The sequence below is a fragment of the Caloenas nicobarica genome, chromosome 1 (assembly GCF_036013445.1).
Source record: "Caloenas nicobarica isolate bCalNic1 chromosome 1, bCalNic1.hap1, whole genome shotgun sequence".
NCBI classification, from domain to species: Eukaryota; Metazoa; Chordata; class Aves; order Columbiformes; family Columbidae; genus Caloenas; species Caloenas nicobarica.
Window position 1 is genome coordinate 25,287,302 of NC_088245.1, and position 23,660 is coordinate 25,310,961.

The 23,660-nt window shown below is 39.9% G+C and overlaps 1 protein-coding gene across 1 annotated transcript in view; it reads right to left on the reverse strand.

The window, feature by feature from the left end:
• PTPRZ1 (protein tyrosine phosphatase receptor type Z1) overlaps nucleotides 1-23,660 on the reverse strand; it is a 139,437-nt gene that overhangs the window by 77,108 nt on the left and 38,669 nt on the right. The window contains exon 2 of the mRNA XM_065628937.1: nucleotides 21,793-21,858. Coding sequence (XP_065485009.1) covers nucleotides 21,793-21,858 — 66 coding nt within the window. The remainder of the gene's footprint in view (nucleotides 1-21,792; nucleotides 21,859-23,660) is intronic.

The following is a 23,660-nucleotide window of genomic DNA, read 5'->3' on the forward strand; positions in this document are numbered from 1 at the left end:
TTTTTTACAATGAGGGTGGTGAAACACTGGCCCAGGTTGCCCAGAGAGGTGGTAGATGCTCCATCCCTGGAAACATTCAAGGCCAGGCTGGACGGGGCTCTGAGCAACCTGATCTAGTTGAAGATGTCCCTGCTCATTGCAGGGGATTGGACTAGACGACCTTTGAAGGTCCCTTCCAACCCAAAATATTCTATTATTGTATGCCCTTCTTAATACGATATCTCAACAGCTAGAGCCAAGCAATGTATTTGGCAGAACATGAGTTAAATACCCTCCTCAGCCAAATAAAAAAAAAAAAATCATGATCCATATTTTGCATTTCCCATTACAAGGCCTAAGAATATTGAAAAGAGAAGGAGAAAAGTCACTCGTCACTCACCCCACCAGTGCTGTGATATGCTGAGGCTAAAAATTTGAGAATCGTTGGGTTATAAGAAAACAAGGAGGGGGAAAGCTGATTTTGTAGCCCAGCAGCTGGTACATTCAGCAGGGAAAGGGTAGGGATAACACAAATGGGCTGAGACAGGCAGCTTTCTGCTAATGGGTGGATTCTGAGGCAAGTAACTCCTCCTTGTGTTGTTAGGTGCCTAATGTATCCCTGAATTGTGAACTTCAGGGAAGATTTACGTTCCCTACAATCCCTCAGTCATCAGGACTTTTACGACGGGACATGCTAAACCTTTGTGCACTTGAGAACTCTGCACAGCAAATTACTGCAAAATAACTACCACATTTCAAATTCACACCTTAGATTATTCCACATGTAGCTTCCACTGGCACACATAAAACCTAAATCATAGTCTAATTCTTCTATAGCATTTTTCTGGTGTTTTGGTTCTCATCTGAACTAGGCATCAGTCCCATAACCAGATCCATGTGGACAGCCAGCTCTTCTGGTCACAGAATGTGCTAATGGCCACAAAACACCTTGTACATCATCAGTCTGTTCATATAAATAGATCATATTTCTGTGGCAAATCAAACCCCACTATTATTAAAGCAATTAGAGAAAGTAATTTTTACAAATAATTACATACCATACATTTCTAGTTGTTTTATATTCGGTATTCCAGCACAATGGCTAGTGTTTGCAATATGGCATTTAACACCAAATAGCACCAGATGCATTAAGAGATTTCTGACAGTTCCATGACTACTGACCAAAGTCTGTATCAAACAATGATGTCTAATTCCTATATGCTCAAACAAGAAACACAGATTGCATTAAAAAAAAAACCAGGAAAATCAGAGAAGAAAACCTCATCTAGGTCATACAAAGTATAAAACAACCACTCACTATTTTAAAACTCTTTCTTTCATTTTGGGGTTTTTTCGTTTGTTTGTTTCTGGAAGACCTTCCACATGCTTACCATGTGCGCCCTACACCACAATGTATGTGTCACCATCTCCCAGCACTCTCATTCTTGGAGGACCTGTGCATGACTTCTCCCTAACCAGAGTAGCTGTGGATGACTAATGTAGGCATTAATTGCTGTTGAGGTGGAAAGTGTAGCAAAAGATTACAATAGTTAAAGAGGAGATACAAGGCTGGAGTTTCTAGCTAAGGCATGTAACACAGGCAAGGCATATTTGAACCCCAAGTACTGAATCTGTATCTCTTGGTATAGTTTTGAAGATATGAAAGGATTAGTCTCACTCACAAATAACTTGCATGACATTTACACAGAGATTTCAATCTGAAAAGGCTGTTCAAAAAAAACCCTGTAAGTGAATTACATGATTCTTCTGCATCAATTCGAAGACAATGAATAACATATTAGATTAGAAAAAGGTGGGAGCTCGGGGGTGGGAAAGCAAGGCAAAAGCACTATGTAAATGAAAGTTTCTGAGAAAACGCAGTGACAGCTTCTTGCATATGTAATTGTGAACTCTTTTTAAAATAATTTCTCTCTGCTGTAGGCAGCAACAACCTTTCCCTTCATGAGAATCAGTTTTATCTTGGAATAATACCCAGAATCTCTTGTTTCTAGTACAGCCTACCCCCCTATGGGGAAACATCAAATCTAGAAGACTCAGTGAGTGGAGTTTCCATGGAATTGTTTCTGCAAAGAAAACATGTTTTTGACTTAACAGAAAATACTGTCGGTCTGTGACTGTGAGTCACAGGAGATCTGTTGAAAATTAGTTTTTTTCTATATTGCCTCTTCACTTTTGCTAATATCCTGTCACACCGTAGTTCTGATAAATAATTCCTTGACTGGTGGTTGTCTTAGAAACTCTTATTCTGTGGATACTTGCCATAGAAACTTGTATTGAGACTCACACACCCTTGTCATCTCTTAGCTTACCATGTTCCTGTATTTCCTTCGTTCTCCAGTTTAGTAATGAACTGTCTTTTGTGTGAGACTCTTAGAATCACAGAACAATTGAGAGTGGAAGGGACCTCTGGAGGTCATTTTCCAACTCCCCCTGATCAAACAAGGTCACCTACAGCCGGTTGCCCAGGACCATGTTTAGCCAGCTTTTGAATATCTCCAAGGATGGAGACTTCACCACAGCTTCCCTGGGCAACCTGTGCCAGTGCTCAGTCACTCCCACAGGTAAAAACTGTTTCCTGATGTTCAGAGGGAACCTCCTGTGCCCATCGCCTACACTGGACTCTTTCCAATACATCCTTATCTCTCTTGTACTGAGGAGCACAGAACAACTCACGTGTTGTCTCATCAGGGCTGAGCAGAGGTGAAGAATCAACCTCCCTTGACCTGCTGGCAATATTTCTCCAAATGCAGCTATGGTTACCTTTAACCCCGCTTTTTTTTTTTTTTTTCCTGCAAGGGCACATTATATATACTGAATATGAGGAGAAACTTCTTTACTCTGAGGGTGCCAGAGCACTGGAACAGGCTGCCCAGAGACGTTGTGGAGTCTCCTTCTCTAGAGACATTCAAGACCTGTCTGGACACATTCCTGTGTGATCTGCTCTAGGTGAGCCTGCTTTAGCAGGTGGGTTGGACTAGATGATCTCCAGAGGTCCTTTCCAACACCAACCACTCTGCAACTCTGTGATTGGCTCATGTTCAGCTTGGTGTTCATCAGGATTCCCAGGTCCTTCTGTGCAAAGCTGCTTTCCAGCTGGTTGGCCCCCAGCATGGGCGTTCCTGGGGTTGTTCTTCCCCAGGTGCACGATTACGCACTTTCTCCTGTGGAACTTCATAAGGTTCCTGTCAGCCCATTTCTCCAGCCTGTTGAGGTCCCTCAGCACTCCTTCCAGTTTTATACCATGAGCAAACTTGCAGAGGGTACACTTTGCCCCATCATCTAGTCACTGATGAAGATATAGAGTAATACTCTTTTCCCATTACGCTGGAGCTTGTAAAGAAAAAATAATGGACTTGTGAAGCCAAGTCAGAAAGAAAACCTCTTCACCAGAGTGACATAGCCTATACCAGAGCTGAGAGCTCCTGGGGCATTACAAGTGTTCTGCATGGTCAGCCTGGGCACCCCATCTAATTCCTGGGATCCACAAAACCTGGGGATGAGTTGTACATACTACTCCACAGGTTGGAAAATTATATTCCATGACCACACTGGCAAGGCCAGTAAGTGGAGCCTGAAGAGGGCTGTCCTTGCCAGCCTCTGTGCTGTCAACCTGTAATCTCAATGCCAAACACTGAGGGACACTGTGAGAGACTCATGATAGCAGCATTCAGCCTCACATCGAGGAGGGATTTGGTTGACAATTGTGCCCTTGTCTCACTTCTCAGCTGAGCAGAATTTAATTAAAACATTTCCTGAGACCATCTGATCACTGTTCAAATAATCCCCAGTTTGCAAGCACAGAGTTTGTGTGGGTGAGGGATGAACTAAGGGAGCTTTACTCCCTGCCCTTGCTCACTGTCTTCCTGGGCCATTTGACTTGACTGCAGCTGCATATCTACATAAACTCACCCCTTCATATTAGGTATGACAAGTCTCTGGTCCATATGAAGTAGAGCCAACTGAAGGACTGTAAAGCATGATCTTGCCTTTCATCTGCTACATAATTTAATTCAGTATTAGGACAAACTCTTAGTTGCATAAAAGAAATATTGCCATTACACATACCACAATGTTTCCCTTGTTACTGCTGCTGCTGATTGCTAAAAATTTGGCAGTCGCATTTCTCCAGCTGTGCTACTTAAATGGCCATTTAGGATGGAGAATTTCCGTCCTCAGCCTTATACAGTTTTATAGTCCTCATCCTTGTACATACTGGGCACTTGATGGTGCATAAATATATAAGATCTTACTGTATTTTAATGAGTTTGAAAACAAAATGTTTCTTTATAAATATTGCAGGAAACAAACTGACATCAGCAGTATAGTGCTGTCTCTTTCATATCTGGCCAGGACTGAAATGGTGGTAGCTGACATTGAAAATAAATTTACCAATTTTCAGCTGCGTTGGCCTAATGAGTGCTTAAGGGATACCTTATGAGAGAGCTAAAGAAAGGCAGAACTCGCATTCAAGAAGGGCGATTAGTCGTGGGTTCCTGCAAAGTATTAACTTGACAGTCATGCACAAGTCAACAGTATTTTTGTTGTCTCCTCACTACTGGAGGTATTGTTTCAAAGAGGGTCATCGGTTTGCAAGCCTGGCATCTACTTTCATTGTTTAAAAATCTTACAAGACCCCCATTAGAATAATGGGTCCTGACACAGATTTCCTAATTTGCTGTATGATATAACTACTGTGGACAACTCTAATCATACTCCAACTGCTGGTTTAGAAAGAGGTTTAAAAAAAAATGCTCCATTGATGTGAGATGTAATCTGCATCTGTGATAGTATAAACAATATGTCCTGTGGGATGACAGTATTAATATTTTATTAATAACTCCTTGTACAGCCTCCTGCATGAACTGTGGAATGTAAAAACAACATTCATTGAAGCAGAGAATGAAAAATAAGAAATGGATATATAAATAACCTTTAAGAAACATTGGAGCCATTTCAACATCTCATAAACTGCATTTATGCTTAAGATTTTGGCTCTTAAACTCTAGCTTTGCTGCCCTGCACAGAGTTTAGAGGATGCTTGCTGCCAACTTGAAACCTGGTCAGTCATTTTCAAGAAATTGGATTACTTGGTTTGAGGGATCACTTTGAGGTCTGACAATCACATTTCCTATTTTTAAAGGAAGTTTTTCTCCTGAGCATCCAAACAAAAAGAGGAAACTGAATGTTTGCATTCAAATAAAAAGGAGACTGAGGGCAAATGCACTGAAGTTTTTGGCCATCTCTATGGCAGTGCATGGGCTTAATCCAAGACACCTGATGTAACTGGTGAAATACACCACATAGCTGATGGTGAAAGGACTGGCAAGGGGAGATTCAGTGTTCATAAATTAAGTGGCTTTCCCTCTTCACTGGCTATATTGAAGGCAGACACCTTTCAAAGGGTGGTCCAATCTGTCCAGTTCAATTGGTTCTCTTGTAATGGTGAGAGAAGCGAGAGCACCGGGTGAGGAAGCAGTGACTACAATTCTTGGGTTTACTATTCCTGAAGAAGCTATACCAAGACATTAGGAAAAGGCCTAACCAGTAAATGAGAGGAGCGTCCACCTTTTCCAAAAAGGCTGGGCTACTGTGGCCTCTGAGCAGCAAAAGACCTCAGCTCTCAAGAGGACCAGAAGCCTGACTATCCACCTAGATGTTATAGCATTTGGTGGAGGGGAAGGAGGGCAAGGGAACAGCCTGACATCTGGTCTCTCTTTCTGGGTCTGGTTTTTGCCTTTTATTCAGAGACAATCTAATTTGAGAGGTGAAGCTGCATCTGGAACCTCAATTCCAGTGAGCTGCACTAATTTGCGGGAAAATTACACCATAATGCAGGAACAAGAAAGGAGCTGTAGGAGGTTATATAGAGTAGTTACAGTTCACATAGGAGCCTACAACGTTGGAGCCTGTAAGCTGCAGACTTTGGAGTGGGTAAGATGGAGAGTGCAAATAGGTAAAAAGAAATTTGAATGTATTTCAAATGCACTTTATAATGGAAAAGTATTCTTTGACGGTATATTTCATTTCACTTTAACTAATTAATAGCAGTGGATGCTTCCTCTGAAAACAACAAAAAAAAGTGATACTTGAGCCTGATGAACATGATACGAAACACTTATGGAGAGACATACAGCTCTGTTCCTCATACACACCAACACTTCTGTGCTCTGCTTCCAGAAGAGAAGCCAATGATTTCTGGAAACTAGAACAGCCATTTCATGGGTTATAGAAAGATGTCAGAGGGAAAAAGAAAAATGTTTGGGAAGTGACAGAGCCATTTTTTTCCTGACTGCATCTCTGTCTTCAAATCAGCCAAGTGCACAAGCCTGTACATTGTAGCGTCTTCGGTTTCCTGCTTAGCCAGAATCAGGTCCTAAATATGTGTATCATTTTACCTTAGGTTAAAAGACCATCTACTTAAATGTACTCCTATAATGTGCCAGTTTATTATAAAAGCATGCACAAAACTTATACAATTATATGATTGCTCTGGACTGCCCAGCAAACAGAAAGTGCTTTGAAGAACACGTACGAAAGGGTGATGAGGATATGCAGGTGCAGGCTTGACATTTTAAAAAGTGATTACAACTGTTTTTTCTAGATCTGCTATTGTTGAGTTGGTTTTGTTTGTAACTATTCCATCTCTAGGCATAGACCCTGGCTCCATTATGCAGTATGATTATGACACATGAAAGAAACCTAACGTTATCCTCCCAGGGACATGGATTCATCATACACCACCACGCTGTCACCTCTGGGAATACTATAAGGAACTCATCAGCCAGGCAGAAATCAAAGAAGTGCTACATGAAGGAAACTGATTCACCAAAGAAATGCGTGAGCACCAATGATGCACTGTGCTGCTTGAAAGGAGCTGTGGAGGTGTTCTGAGACAGCATGCTGGTAGAAGCTGATTTCACATATTATCACATTAATGTAGAACGCAAATGGCAGGACAAATACCGTGTCCACTAGAAGCCATTAGTTGGGTGAACCGGTGATGTTGCGCTACTGCGTTGCTATGGCAGGTCTGCGAAAGGCTCCATGAAACAACAAACAGGCTCTGCTGGTCCACGCTGTGCGCACAAAGACAGAGGAGGCTAAAAGCAGCACAAATGCAGAATATCTGCCCCTCGGGCTGCTCCAATAGGCATGTCAACAGCTTCCAGCTGCTGACAGTCCAGCTGGTCAGAGCTGCTCAGCAGCACGACAGAGCAAGCGCTGGCAGCCCTCAGTGCTCTGCCAGAAAGAGCTGTTCCCTCAGACAGAAGCAATGAGCATGCATGACTGCAGGCTTGCAGTAGTCCAAGAGACAGAAAATGAAATCAATTTAATCTCAAATTATCTGCAATAAATGTCCAAAGAAAAGCGAAACACTTTTTAATGTCTAGGCAAAGCGAATGGGTTTGGATTTCAAAATGGGTTCCAAAAGTTTTTGACAAAACTCACAAAAAGTTATGAACTTAGAGTTACAAGAAATCTTCTATGTCACATTTGAATTGCAGATGCAAATCAGACAAGCCCTAGAAACAAGTCTGAGTGGCTTAAGAAGTTATTGCCCTCACACAGAAGTTTCTGTCCCATTGGATCCTACTGTATTTCCAGTCAAAATAATCACAGTAGTCTAAATCACCCAGATAGCATTAAGTTAATTCAACACATATTTTACATCAGGGTGGAGTGGTAAGAGCTTGCCCAAGAAACACTTGCCCTAGACAGAAAGCGATTTGTTAAAATAAAAGCTACATCATCCTTCCAGGTTCCAGATCTAAAATGAGGACATATTAGGGCTTTCAGAGAAAAGACTGACATTTTTTTTTTCCAAAGAGAGAAGTTACACATTTTTCTGGGTCTCCTTATAAAAAATAAATTTTCGTCTGCAATATTCCCTGTGGTCCTCATCCTCAAACAGTGAAAAATGGGGAAACAGCCTGGCATAGAGAATAATATTTTTAGACAAATGGTTGATGATCAAGAAAGCAGTAAAGGACGGAAAATCTGAGTAACTTCAGGAATGGTTAGTAGTATTCTCTTCGTCTATGCAACAACACCTACACTAGGTGCTGTCTTAAAGATGATTAAATAAGGTCTTAAGTTGCCCCAAAGCATCACGGATGTGTAAGACTGAAAAGTCATCTGGGTCCTTTCCTTCATTACAGGATCAGGTATAATTAGCCTATCTCTCTCACTAATGCTTGTCTTCCCCATTTTTTTGAAAGAGCTTCAATGAGAGGGACTCCACAGCCTTCCTGAGCAACCTGAGTTCAGCTATTCTTATAGTTAGTTTTTCCTAATATTGCACCTAGACCTTCTCTTCTGCAAATTAAACTGGTTCACACGTCACTTTTGTTGAATGGAGAGCAAATGACCATTTTATAACAATTTCTAAGAATTTGAGGACTATTATCATAACTCCCTTTTCTACACTAACTTATTTCCCTCAGTTTTTTCCAAGGTGTTTGGGCTTTCTTAGACCCCCATCATTCTTTTTGCTTCTTCTCTGGAACTTCTCTCAATTTGCCACTGTCTTTCCTACAAGTGTGCAGCCCAAGGACAAATACAGAAGCACAGCTGAGACCTTCCTAGTGACAAGTAGAGCAGAATAATTGCCTCCCATGCCTTATACATCATTCCTGTTAATTCACCTCAAAATGGGATTGCCTTTTTTGCAACAACAGCATATTGTTAATTCAGATGCAATTATAGCTAACTGCCATGTAGCCACCTAACCAGACAGTCCCCATTTTACATCTATATGCTTGATTTCTTTCCTCATTGGAGTATTTTGTGCTTACTGTTACTATTGTTTTGACAAATGCTATTTGATTGATTTCAGAACATTTCTCCAATTCATCAAGCTCATTTTGAATTCTGGTTACGCCACCCAAAATTCTTGCAACTTCCAGCATGGTGTCGTCCATGAATTTGCAAATGGCCCTCTCTTTCTTCTGTCATCCAAGATATTCGTGAAAATACTGAAGAATATCACATCCAGGAAGAAGCTTTGTTGGATAGATCTTGATAAGCTCTATGAAATTACTTTAGATTTTCACATTATCATTTATTTTGTAAAAGTCTCCATCATTCTTGGTTGTGCAGAAAAAGCTATACTTGCATGCATTAATTTGGATTCCAGTACTACCACAGACTGAAACAATAGCTCTGTAAAGTGTAAACTGAGCCATTCATCTTGGTGAGATATTAAATATGAAGTTTCAGGACAATTAAATGTCAACATTAATTTTCACTGATGATCAGCTTTGTAGAATCAAGCTAATACGCTTGTAATTTCTCTTATTATGTAAAATAACAAGGCATCTGCACAGGGACAGCTAATTGCTGTTGGGTATTAGGGAATGATTCCTCACCTAATTGCCAAACACTCCTAGTTTTGCCATGATAATTTTTCCAATAATTTAATAATTTTTACACACTGAAAGTAGAATAAATCTTCACAATGCATTTCTGAGTATTTTTGCTACTCACTCCGTGCATTTAAATTTTGTTTAGAAATATACTCCACTGTTAATATGATATAAATTGGTCATAACTATAAGGTAGGACTGATTCGAAGTTCAATTTTAACTTACGGGCTATCTTTTCACTGATTTCAGTTGGCTTTAGTTCAGGCTGTTTAGACTAAGTTTTGAAATTTGAATACAGATAATTAGGTGCGGTTGTAAAATTTAGGACTTAGACAGCAATAATTAAAATGTTATTTACACAGGATTTTATCAAAATGGGATTTATCTGTTGATGATAGCATTATAAAACTGCTAACTCGGTATTACAGACTACAAATCATTGCAATTTAATGATGCTTGAACAGGACATAAACTTTCAACACAAGCGATATTTCGCCTCTTATACGGAACACTGTACATGAGCCAACTTCCTTATATTGGCTCATGTTTATAAAGTTTATGAAGTTAAAGCAAGGCTGAATTTTTCTGCAGAATATGAATGATAACGTAGCTGGCTGTTTAGTTGACATCCAAGTTCAGAAATCATGGGAGATACAAAGAGTGAAGGAGAGAAAGAGGGAAAGAAGGAAGGAATGGAAGTCTGAAAACCTGGAAATTTTGTAATTCTGCTGAATAGATCAGTAAATACTCAAAATTTTTACCACAGTATCTAACAAGTCAGTACATTCACTTGTTTAGTAAATGTGAGAGAAGGAGAAAAATAGTAAGCAGCAGTAAATGGGAGGTACCAGGCAGTGTGTTTGTGCAGGAAATACTGGAGTTTCTGAGTTCTGCCACTTGCACCTACTGATGACATGATGTGTGAAGACATGCCATCATAAGGAGGTCCAGTATAGCATATGGGTAAAACAGCTGACCTCGAGAACTCAAGTAGTAAAAATGGCATGAAATTCAACAATGCAATTTGTAAGATCATATATTTAGAGACCACTAGTGGGAGGGTTTGTTACTAATGAGAATCTTACCATAGGCTTAATCTTACCACGGGAGAGGAGGTGAATCAGACCATGTCTGACAGTCTAGAGGACTGTAGACAGCATGATGGGAAGACAAGTGTGTTATGAAACTCTAACCAAGCAACTCCTAGTAAAGACAGGACAGTAGTAGTGTCTCTACAGAAAGTCTGAGGTAAGTGCATGAGATGCTGGTCACCCGTGCTGAAGACAAAATAATTTTAGCCGAACCATGGGTGAACAGAAAAAGCCAGTACAATGATCAAAAGGGGACGAGAGGCTCGACTATCTTGGTTTAATTTAAAAAACAGGAGAGGGATATCAGTGCAGGCAAACATTTGCAACAGAAAACAACCCTCCAAAAAACAAAAAACCAAACCAATTCTGTCAGAAGAACCAGAGGACCTTGATGGTCTGCTAATAGAGCTGGCTTGGAAATCCAGACAAGGTTTAAAAGTCAAGAGTGAGTTTCTGAGATAGCCTTTCAATGGAACTATGAAGCACAATATCACAACTACTTTTAAAACAGAGTTTGATTAATTTTATCCAAGAGTTAGATGGCATGATTGCCTGTAACAGCAGGGTGTTGGAGTTCAGGAGTCCCTATCTGGTCCCAATAAGAAAAACTTGAACAGTTCAATGAAAGGAACTTAAACTGGAAAATCCTGACTTCGTTCACAGCTTCGCAACTGGGAGAAGAATATTTTGTTTCTATGAAACATTTATCAAGGAGACAGACTAAAGTACACTGTAGTTCAGAGCTCTTCTCTGTGTCATCAATGAATCTGGTGCAACGTGTTTTCAGTCCACCTTACTATTTGTGGAAGAGAATATGACCAACTTAACCTGAAACAAGCAACCAGAACAGAACTTACTGGTAGCTTATTATCTGGAACAAAGGCATTTATTCACGTTTATGTTTGAAATATGCTTATGAAGTGAACAATATATTTTAGCGACGACAATGACTCAGCTGCATGGGATTTCAAAGTGAGTTTTTAAATCTGTCGGCATTTTAAAAAGGATTTTGGTATTTCAGCTACAAATCTGTCAACAGGTTGCTAGCTACAAACCTGAGGTTTAAAAAATAATGTTTTCCGATGGCTGGATGCAGGATGTACTTTATTTTTATTGACTTTCACACCAGGAAGCCATACAAAAGAAAAGCTTTTTTGCCAATAAAAATGTTTCAGATTGATTAATAAGTTATGAAGGAATACAAAACACCTTCAAATCTTTTTATAGAAGGTAGTTAATGAATACAGCACAGCGTAAATCTCACTGTTCTTCATCAGCATTTACATTTATGAACTCACCTGTTGAGTTGGCAAGCTCAGCAGCAGATTTATCTAAAGATACACCAACATCCTCACAAGTGGAGGGACAAAGAAAATATTCTTAGTTGATTGATGCCTTTTCTGGTACCAAATTGGGGCCGATCTTATAGAGAGTATGCACCAAAAAGCACCTTTCGTTATGTTCTATTTAACTGTGACACAGCAGGTAGGTGCCCTCCTTCATCGTACGTTCCTACAAGATGTGTGGTGGGTGTGCTGGCTTTTGTGCACCCTGGCAGCGATGCCAGCTGAGCGCACCATGGTAACCACGCTAGAGAGTGTCCCTGACATTTAGGAAAAGGCGGCTGGGAGAGCCAGCAAGATAGTCAAGAAAACACTCAGCCAGCTCTTTCTCCATTAATTACTCAGGAGGAGAAAGGGTTTCTCCTGGAAACACAGGAGATGAAGTGGCAAACTGACAGTTACTCCGTGCAGCCATTAATGAACGTCAGGGAGAAGAAGGCAACAAAACACTGGACAATCATCTGATGGTGGGAAAAAGAAGAATTTTATAATGCACAAGGGAAACAAGTCACAGCTACACCATAAGAGAGGAAATAGGCCAATATGACAAAAAGTATCAAATGGCATGGGTAGGAAGTGAGGTAAAGGGATGGAGGAAGAAGAAGTCACCCAGAAAAGCTCTTTTTAGCACATGCTTTGCAGCTTCTCTGGACAAAACAAATGACTTCAAATGGAACTTCAGGTGTGTGATCAAGCCACTGCAACGGATTCTCATCAGCTCCTTTCATGCAGAGGAGAATGAATATTGTTCTCATTTTGATCAGGTACACATGGTATGGTCACATTAGGACTGGCAGGTGTACAGATCTCCTGGTGGTTACATCTGTTGGTAGAGTTACGATAACGTACTGAATCTGTTTGAAGTGGGTACTCAAAGCTGAAGAAAATGAATGCTTGCACTAATTAAAGTATGTGCCTCCTCCTCAAGAAAACATGTTATGTATTGTCTAGTGCCTCTTTGTGCTGTTTGCCTTTGATCTGTTCTGGATACTTCAAAAGCAGGTAAAATACAGATTAAAGACATAATGTGCTAGGGCTCCTATTTAGAGAGCTCTGTTCACACATACCACAGCCCTACTGTAAAGCTAGCTTTCATAAGGATGTGTTTTGATAATAACAAAAAAGCCCCTCTCCTTGCTTATAAGTTTTCCCTGACCAGCACTCCAGCCATAAATATTTGCTTTCCTGAAAATCAACAGGAAAAATATAGCTGGAAAAAAAGAGGTTGATCATACTGTACTGCACATGTAAGAAGTGTTCAGAACATGTACAAGCAGGCAGAAAATCCACTATATTCTGAAATAGGGGAAAAGTATTTACGAACCATTTACCCAGTATTCCTAAATACTCCAGTAACAGTATTTTTTCAGTTTTTCTCTTTCAGTTACTCGGGCAGGGTAATGCAAGGTGGGTTTTTTGTTGTTGTGTGCTTGTTTTTGCCACTAAATAAAAACAATTGTCAGTCTATGACCAGGCACCCAAGCCCTGAGTTGATTACTTACACGGCTAGGGAAATACCAGAAGTTTGAAAACAAATTTCCAAGTCCTTACAAGTAAATGATTCTTCTTCCTCTTTTCCAGCTTTCAACACATTGTCCCTCTCTTTGCCTTTCTATTTTTAATATCTTCATTTCTGTAACTACCTTTTAAAAATATCTCTGGTTAACACAGTTTTCATCAGACAAAACTCACTCACAGGGGAACACCACATTCAGGAGAAAAACAGCTTAGCTCTGAATGCAGCATCTACGATAAAGGATGGAAGAAGCCAATCAATTGTTTCTGTGGCTCCTAGAATAGGAGCCAGGCAATATCAGATCAAGATATAGTTTAATTTCTCATAAAGAAAGCTCATGGAAGAGAGCAGAAAGAGGCCACCACAGGATGGATATGGAGTTTGTTCCAAGCACGATTGTTGAAGCGTAGCAAGAACTAGTTAAATATTTATGCAGCTAGATGCCCTGACCTGGCTTTTCACAAAAAGGACTTCGTGCACCTTTCACAGCTGACAGAGATGCTCAGAACTGAACTTCTGCGATTCTGGCAATCAAATAATGGAGGCAACAGTTCAGCTGATACATCTCATGGATGCACAGTGCCACAGACATTTTCCTGTGGACTGCTGCAAATTAACAGTTATAGACTTTGACAGCTTTCAGCAGGACTTTCTCCACAAGAAGGGGTGACTTTGAATGTGGAAGAGTGGTTTCACATGCACCACAATTGTAGAAAGAAGGCAAAGGGAACAAAGGCTGTGAAATTCAAGGACAAGTCCAGGGGCGCAGAGCCTTAATTTGGAATCATATACTTTGTTTGGGATGTATTATAAGCAGCTTTTCAACATGCCCACTATATCTTCAGGATGGTGTTGAAAGCTTGCTACCCTGGTAGAGAAACAGGGCACAGATTTACTTGGGAAAACTTCATAGAATGGATCTCCCCATTGTAAATAATAAGCTGCAAAACAATCCTGTTTGATCCGGGTTTCTTAGAACTGTGCTAATGTGCCTGTAATGATGCTGCATCTAAGCCAACTGTATAAAATAAATACCACATATCACCCCTCAAAAACTCTTGACAGAAAGTATTCTGTGTACAAATAAAAATGATTTCTGCCCCTTGCTAATTTACCCTCCTCGTCATGAGTTACTACCACTAAACAGCAAACTTGCAGACTGAACTAGCTATTGCTGACACCCACACAACCTCCTGGCCTACGTGTAAGTCAGCAGGTGGAAAGAAATGAAATGACCGTGCTAACGCTCACAAGAGAGCACCCACCAAGCTACGAACTGGGCTGGCTCCAACATGCAGCGGAAGAAAAATAGCAGCATATTTTTACCTCTGACATGAGAAGGTGACATTCTTTACACATGGCAGGGGCAGACCTACGGAACTGGAAGTGCCATTTCTACAAGGTAAGTTTAGAAAGTCAGGATTTTTTCAGCGGTTTAGGTTTTTTTTCAGCCAATGCTGATTCATCTAAAATAAAACTGCTGATGGGTTTCCCCCATTTTTCAATTTCAAAAGTTTTGGAAGAATTATTACTTTGTGGGAAAAAGTCACATTATAAAAACAGGAAACAGGATTCCACAGTACAACGTGAAAAGGTGGTTTAAGTTCATTTGCAGTAATTTGCAGTCACCTAGCATTCAAAATTTAGAAATTGAAACAGTATGTGCTGCTGCTCCCATGCTCTGGCTTGACTAAGTCAGGAACACTTGAAAAATACCAAGCACACATCCCCAGCAAGGCCTTCTGTAAACATAAGCAATGAGAGAGTTATTCGCTGGGCTCTAAACTTCACAAAACCATAAATCATACTGATGTAGAGGTGATGATGATCTCAGAGTAATCAACTGTGCGTTTTGTAAGCAAGTAGTCCTCAAGACCATATCCTTCCCACTGCAGCACAGATCAAATGCACTTGAAAATGAGAAATCATTCAGTAGTATACACATGAGGATACTTTGATGGTCATTTTGAAGGGCAAAGAGGCTTAACCAGAGGCTGTAGTCTACTGTGAGATATCCACAATCTGCTTTTTATATTTTACTTCGGTGTATTCCCAAAGACAGCACTCCTAAAAGGCATTTAATTTCCAAACACATTTACTTAATGGGGTAGTCTCTACATCTTTCTGACCCCTGGCCAGACCTTATCAAAACAGCAGTGCCACACTATGCAAATACCTCATGCTTTGATTTCTACACTTCAGAAATGAACCCTCCTGTGTTTCAATAACCTAGTTGATGCTCAGGGTGAGATGCTGTGCATTTTCTGGAAATGACCCAGCTGTGTCCTTTGCTTATAGCATTTAAGGAGTGAAATGGTGGAATTAAAAGCTCTTATCAGAGTTCCTCATCAGGAAACTCGGGCAAACATACAACTTCAAACTTTATTGACAGAAAAATGCTATGATTTTACCACTGAGGAGCCAAATATGAATACCAACATGTGGTCCTTTATACCTGTGCTACAAGCATCCAACTTTGAAAGGTCCGTGAATATGGGGTCTAATCCTCTTACCTCCTTTCGTAACAGTTTTCCACTCAGTTTATTCTACAAATATTGGCTGAATCAAAGGTAAATAAATTGCACTTCGCTGCTACTAGCCCTCTACTGCTCAAAGATCAGCTTCCCTGCTTGAAAAGAAAGGATGTTTGAAACAGGCTCTTTTGAACCATATAATTTAATATGTATTCAAAAGTCTGATCACAAATCTATTGAATAGATATCTTATTTGTGTTGAATAATGTACTTTGCGGTGTTGATTCAGTACACTGAGATATCTTAAAAGGGATTTCTCTATGGCCAGTGGTGCCAGCAATAGCTTCCCACTTGAGGATACCTTGTCTCTCTGATGTGAACAGATGCAAAACACTGTAATTTCTGTTGCTGAATCATCAGCCTTCCCAAAACCATAATAATGTCGTAGGCTTTTTAATTAATGAGCCTGTGAACGTAGTGACAAAACACTGGAACCATGAGTGACTGTTTGATCTGGGGGTCCTAAATACATGTAATGAGCTATCACACAAGAAAAGGTATGACAGCCCCTGAAGCATAAGGTCTACTAAAAAAGGAAAGATCCTCTGCAGAGCTGTTGTTACATAAGTTAATTAAAGAATGCATGTTATTTTGATTTCTTATGCTGCAGCCTTTACAGAAGGAACCCACGGGGCCCAAGAGTACAGGCTTTTCTTTATTACTCACAACAGACGCAGCACATCAGTCATGATTGTACGTGGTGAATATAAAACACAAAATGAGTTATTTCACAAGAGGTGATAGAAAGACCAGATCTCACAGAGTTTTTGCTGATACTGCCATGGTCATCAGCTAGCAAGAAAAAATGTGAACTTAATTTGGTATGCATCATCTGTGCAGAGCACCGTTTTATCCATCCAGTGAAGGCAGAAGGTTTCATCGGCTTTTGGCCAGGGCTTTCCTGGAGACATTTCGGTTTGGTCTGGTAGAACTGTCACTAAATCAGTCGGTTCAGCAGGCAGCTCCCAGATCCCACGTCCAGCAGGCTCCTGAGGGCGCCTCCCGCTGTCCCACACAGCCCGAATGTCAGGATTTGCGCCACAAAATGGCTCCTCTGTCACACTCCAGCCTGGCCTGCAACGGAGAGGAGCCAGACCCTGCGCCTCTGCCTCTCCCTGCCCTGCTCCCAGGGCTGTCTCATGAGGAGCACGCATGGGCGCCCACGTTCACACAAACACTCCTCAGCACAAGCGTCTTCTCCGCTGTGGCTGCGGGGCAGAAAGCAATGCCTGCGTGCCGGGCCTTGGCCATCCTCCCAGCAGATGGCTGCTGGAGAGGGACACAGGGTGAGGGGAGACGCGCAAACCGCCCGGTTTACCAGGGTCAAAATGTGGGATAACAGAAGCAGGAGACATTTTACAAAATAAGCAGAATTAGCTGCCAACGTCAACATCATTTCCTTGAGTCAGAGCTGAGATAGTGAAGATCCTTGCTCACTTTTAAGGCTGAGCAAAAAGAAAAATACACCTGTAAATTATTAGGGATATAAGCAACAACCTAGTTTCCCATAAATTCCATGAGCAGTGACTTCGCAGTACAATCTCCTCAGCACTCAAAGATGATAAAACAACATCTAAAATTAAAACATTAGAACTTGTTTGGGCAAGAAAGAGAATTACATTTTCTCAGTACCACTGAAAATAAGGCCATTTTCATTTCTGAGCCACACTACAGGCATCAGTGTTTGAAGCCATCAGTGCAAATTTCCAGGACTCAGGGTAGCAAAACCAGCCTTTCAAATGGTGACTAAGGTTTTGTCTGTGTGATGATAGTAATGGGGAATGATAAACTAGGGGGATATCTCCGTGGGGTGTTGACTCAGACAGAGAATGATAACAATTTTAAGCTTAAAAAGATTAATTCAGTGTTCAACATGGGAGCAAAACCAACAAGCCATCACGTTTAGCAGTTTTTATTACGGAAGGTATTGGTGCAATGGCCAGAAGAGCATCATCAACGTACTGCCAAGTTTTACTACTGAGATATACCAGATTTTCAAAATTATCTGAGAAGATCATCATTAACTACCCTGATGGATCAACAAGTTGCGTCCGAGGCAGCGGTGTGCCCTTGCGCCAGGAAGACCACCAACATACTGAGCCATGCATGCACAGGGAACGGGCAAGAGGCCATGGCCACAGGTTGCAGTAAGTGAAATTGCAGTTGGGCAAATGAAAAAAAATCTTCAAAATGACAGTGGAACACACTGTCCAGGCTGCAGTACCTCCCTCCTCGGAGATTTTCAAGACTCTGCTGGACAAGGTCTGAACAACCTGCTTCAGCTTTGAAGCTTGCTCTGCTTTGAGCAGGGCGTTGGGATCAGATGATGTCCAAGGGCCCCTTCAAACATAAATTATTCTACGATTCTGTGATTCATCATCCTTCTTCCCAGAGAAAAATGAAATATGATCCACATTCTGCTTGCAAACAACAAAATTGTCCTTTGAATACCCAGAGATGCAACAGTTTATAATAAAATCACCCAGAGACTCAACAGTTTATAATAAAATCACTCTTTGCTCAAGATCAGAGTTGCCAGTATTTATAAGGCAACTGTGTATCAGCATATCACATAATGAACGACAGCACAAACTGAATTTAATACCCCTGAATGATGAGACAAAGAACACTAAACTGGCTGTGGTTTCATTTACATAGCAAATTCAATTTTTAAAAACCCCCAGCTTTTGTAATTCCTGGAATGCTCTCTAGAATTTCTTGCCTTTCGCAGAATTCAGTCTGGTTTTGCCCCTAAACCACATAACATGTTTGTTGTGAACCAGGACCCAAATCCCAGGACTAAAAACCTCAACAGAAAGAAATTTCATGGGAAAAAGAAAAATATCCATTGTGGGATCATTTGATAATTCTACATGTGAACATTCAGACATGGAGTTTTCAGACTACTATGAAATAGTCATTTTAAAAACAAACCAAAACAAAATAATAACCAGAAAACAGCATTATATAATTCCTTCCGACTAAACCAATGCAGATAAAGCAAGCATCAATAAAAATTAATCTTTCATCTGTATGATAAAGAAATAACTGAAGCTCATATTGCTGGCTTTATGGTTTGAAATGAGATTGCCTAGCCTTAGTGGTGTAGCTAGATAATGTCTAAATGATCTTTGGTCATTAATTAGTATGTAACTGATTTGAGGAAATGAACTTTCTCTGTACATTTTTTTCTACAAAGATAAGGTTGGATTCACTTTTAGTATATGACATAATTTAAAAATACTCATAATGTCATCAAATTTTTATTTCTGTCACTGTTTTAATGAAAAATACAATGAATGGCTGCTAAAATAAAGTAATTTTACTAATAAAGTAGCTTCAGGAACCACTTATTCCTGAAAAAATTGGATGCATCTGTAATGCATGCTTGCACTTTCCACTTCTTTAACACTGTATTTGTTTACGCAAATACATGCAAAGTCAGGACACGAAAAAATAAATTAATGCTTGCAAACACAGGATTTGTCTATGGCTTAAAGCAGAGCCCTTGGAAACACTACCAAATGTTTCCAGTAACATTTATGCCCTCCTTAGACATTTATCCAAGAGCCAAAATCCAGTGATGAGTCACATAGCTTACAGTATGTGAAACTGCTTTATTATGAATCTTCAACTTCAGAAATTACATGATTTCAGCAGGTAAATTCAAGCTATTTCTCTAGTTCCATTTTATTTTCATCTCACAGCACCATCCTGGTAAAGGAGTGTACTGATCCACTGTGGCTAATGTAGCTGAAATTTCTAATTTGATCTAGAGAATGACATCTGCTCAAACTCTGATTAGTTTACCAAGGCAGTTAGAATTTTCTTAGTTATGGTGGATTAAACTCTATGGTTCCAGGATTCCAAGACACACTCCTAACACTTCATTGGCACACAGAGGCTAATTTTTCAGGTCTTTCAGTGAGAAGGTTGCAAGACAGAAAAAAAATAACTGTCTGAGGAAAGGATGAACTGACAAAGCACAGGTCATCTATTCAGAAATGTGCATGTTGGTCTGTGCCTCAAAACCATAAGTCTGAGCTAGATATAGCAGTTATACATACCGAACATGATATTGTTTGCCCCAGGAATAAAATTATGAGGTTAGAATAAACAAATAAATTTTAATAAATGAACGAGATAAAAATCCATCTGTCTCAGTCTCTAGACTGCTGTGCCTCCAACACACAATCTTAAAATCTGCAATTTTTGTTCACATTCAGGAAGACTGTTGTTTTAAACAAAAGCTGAATTCGTGTATTCCCTTCATGTTCTGAACCAATTCCATTGTATTTCCGGAAAGCACTACACACAACACAGCTCTGACACAGCTGCCAGCCCTAGACACTGAGAACCTGATTTACATGCAGCACCCCCAAAAAGCTTTGAAAATCCATGTCTGACCACGCGTGGAGACAGCTGTGTCATGAGTACTGGGGGAGACAGAGCACGCACGGCAGAGGAGCTGGCGAGGCAGCAGGAGGATGCAGGAGCCGGAGGATGCAGGAGCAGGGTGCTGCCAGGCAAGGCACATGCTACTGAGCAGCGCTCCTCTAAAATCTGGCCACTTTATGCACCTGACTACATAGGTCTGGACAGGGAGAAAGGCTTTGCCAACTAGGACAAAGCACATGAGCTGACCACATGAAGGTATTTCACATGTTAAGGGAGAGAACCAACAGGTCTGGATCCCCCAGCTCGAAGAGTCTGTGCTGTTTTGCCATCCAAGACATTCAGCAAATGTGACCTGTGGCTGCTGCAGCAGCTGTACAGCGGGTGGGAGCTCTGTGCAGGGTAGGGAAATACTCCAGTATCTGATGCAAAACCCATTCGCTATTCTTTAAAGTAACCTCATAAATTGCCTTCTGGTCACCCGTAATCCTGGAGGCTTATCCCTGCATTCCCCTAACTGCAATATTGAAAAATGGATGGATTTTGAACACGAAATATTGTATTGATTGATCTTATGCTTGGATTTTGCAGAGTTTTCATTATAAATCTCATTTTGAGGGGTTTATGACTAGCCTGTTTCAATTCTCTCTAGACTCAAAACTTGTTAGATATGTTTTACCCTAGAAGATAAAAACCATCTCAAAAATGAGAAAGTGAGTGAGAGAAAGAAAAAGAATGGTATAACTTTCTTTAACTACAGGAATATATTTTGAACGAAATAAATGAAACACTGAAATTTGACAGTTCCTACTTCTTTTCATAAACTGGTGGTTTTTGAAGTGTAAGACTCTATGCACATCCTCAGGAAGTCACTTCTTACATTCTGGATAAAATATAACTATAATTTAGGACAAAAATGCCTTTTCAATGTTACTGGAAGTAATAATTCTTCTGACTTTTACAGAAAAACCTAGGAGGCAAATTGTGAATTCTCCATAGTCCTTCTGTGATGAGGCAAAGGTTGTACAGAGTTTAACGGTATACCTTTTTTACTTATGCAAATGAGAATGCCCAAATGATTGATTTTTCAGGAGAATCGGGGTGAGAGCTGGAGAGAAAGCTCAGGTGCTCAGAAGCGAAGTGCAGAAGTTCGGACACAGTAAATGGATATGTTCTTACCCACATAACATGCTCTGCCTTGTTTCAGCTTTTCTGTCTGCTTTCTAAACTTGCCAGAACAGTAATATTCAGATGGTAAAAGAACACCTAACAATTCATTGGCTCAGCCTTCATCAAGTAAGTCATGTCTTAGTGTTAAGGTTTTAAGGATGAGGACTTTCTCTTTCTGAAAGTAAGATGTAAGAAATGAGAATAGTCTCTCCTGTTGTAATGTTCCTGAAATTTTTCAGACTCCATTTCTGAAATTTTTACTTTAGTAATTGTGTAGGCATAGGAAAAGTAGTATACAGACATAATAGGCTCTTAAAATTATAATGAACATGAAAATAACAAAGCGAAATAAGTTCTTCAATAGACAGTTTTGCTTACCTGTGTATGACCAATCAATCTCTTCAATCAGTTTCCGCTGTTGTCTATAGTATCCATACACCAAATCTGCAAAATAGCAATGAATTTACAATAAAAAACCCAGAGGTCTAAAGGAATATGAAGTGTAGATGGCACACTCCCCTCCAACAAGATAATCACTGTTTTATTACTGATGAATTTTTTACTGTGTCCTTATCTTGGACCTTGAATTGTAAGTATTGGTTAAACAGAACATAAATACCATCAACACTGTAGCATAAAAGGACAAACAAAGCAAACAGAAGTGCTTTTCAGTTTATCTGAATGTAATTCGTTATTCAAGTTTTAACTCTTAGCTTAAGACATACCTGCACTGGTAGGATTTATGGTTTATTCTCCCCAAAATTTATTCCACTCAGTTTTCTTTCTTTATGTTCACATGATGTCTATTTTCTCTATGTTCCATCATTTCTCTTTCTTTCCTCCTTTCCATTTTTCATCACAACCATGCTTTCCGTTTTAAAATTAATGCAACTCCCCCTTGAAGAAACCATCTTCTGTGCTGTCCTTTTAGAAAGACCCAATCTAGATTACTTGGAAGTCAATGTGAGTTTAACTTTTGCTTCAGTGTGGTCAGGACTTTACAGATTTTCTCTGACTTTATACTACTGATAACACTTAAAGATAGTGAGCACAATATTCTAAAATGTCATTTCACTGTGTACTATCATAGGCAACATTACAGCTGAAGTATGTGAAGTTACTTGTATATCCATAAACTTTATGGAGAGAGAAGGCTAGATATTAGATATGTTTTAATGACATTATTTGTCTCTACAGAGACATATCTACCTGTGTAAATACTCATTGATTTATTCTGACTACTGCATAACCTTCACCACTATCCTTTTTATGCCAGTACAACTCTAGCAACACTACTGACGTGTGCAAATAGAAGACCATGCCCCCTAATACTTATTCATCTATGTAAATTGCAGATACAGGGTTTTTGAGACTCTCATTTCAAGAGTCATAATGTTAACTAGCTCCATTAAATACTGCTCTAGAGAAATACAATATAATCTACTTAAGAAATAATTGCATATGAGCACATTGAACTCACATATGGATTGCTTTCTTGAGAAAGCGCCATAGAATTCTGCTCACATTCTGCAATAAATACAATTTAATGGAAGAGTTTCACAGCATTCATTTCTTTAATGAAGAGAAAGTATGTAGTGGTGATTACAGGATGTTAAATCATAATTGCTATTTGCAAGGTTAGAAATGTTCTGTGTATTACAATGACTTTCTGCCATGTATCTGAACTCCATACACTTTAATACCTCCATCAGGACTTCTGTTTCCTCCATGAATTGATTGCCCTTAAATGTTTTTCCTCTTCCCTTTCTTCCCCCCCATCAAACAAAAACAACCCTTGCAACACTTCGCAACATTCACTCATGACTAAGATTTTTACAAAAAGATCAAACCTTACATGTAAGTAATTGCACTGGAAAGGGATTTACATGCACCAGCATTGTCACTGGACTAAATTTTCAAGTCAATGTGCATTGTGCCTGCTTCTTTAATTAATTATGTAAAAGAAAGCTGTTTAAGTTCTGATTCACAGGTGCTAGTTGCTGTCTCCAGTTTCCTCCTTTATCTATTATCCTCCTAATTGTTACTTCAAACAATCAGCTGAGCATTCATATGCTAAATAAGCAGGGTTTGGGCGTGAGAGTGTCCCACCACTTTTTAAATCCCACATGGAGGTCTGATGGACAAGGAGTGATAGCTTCAATGAACAAGAAAAAAAGAGGCAAGGTTCACTTTTTTGGTGCATTACACACTTATAGACCCAGTAAATCTTATGGAAAGTCTTTATA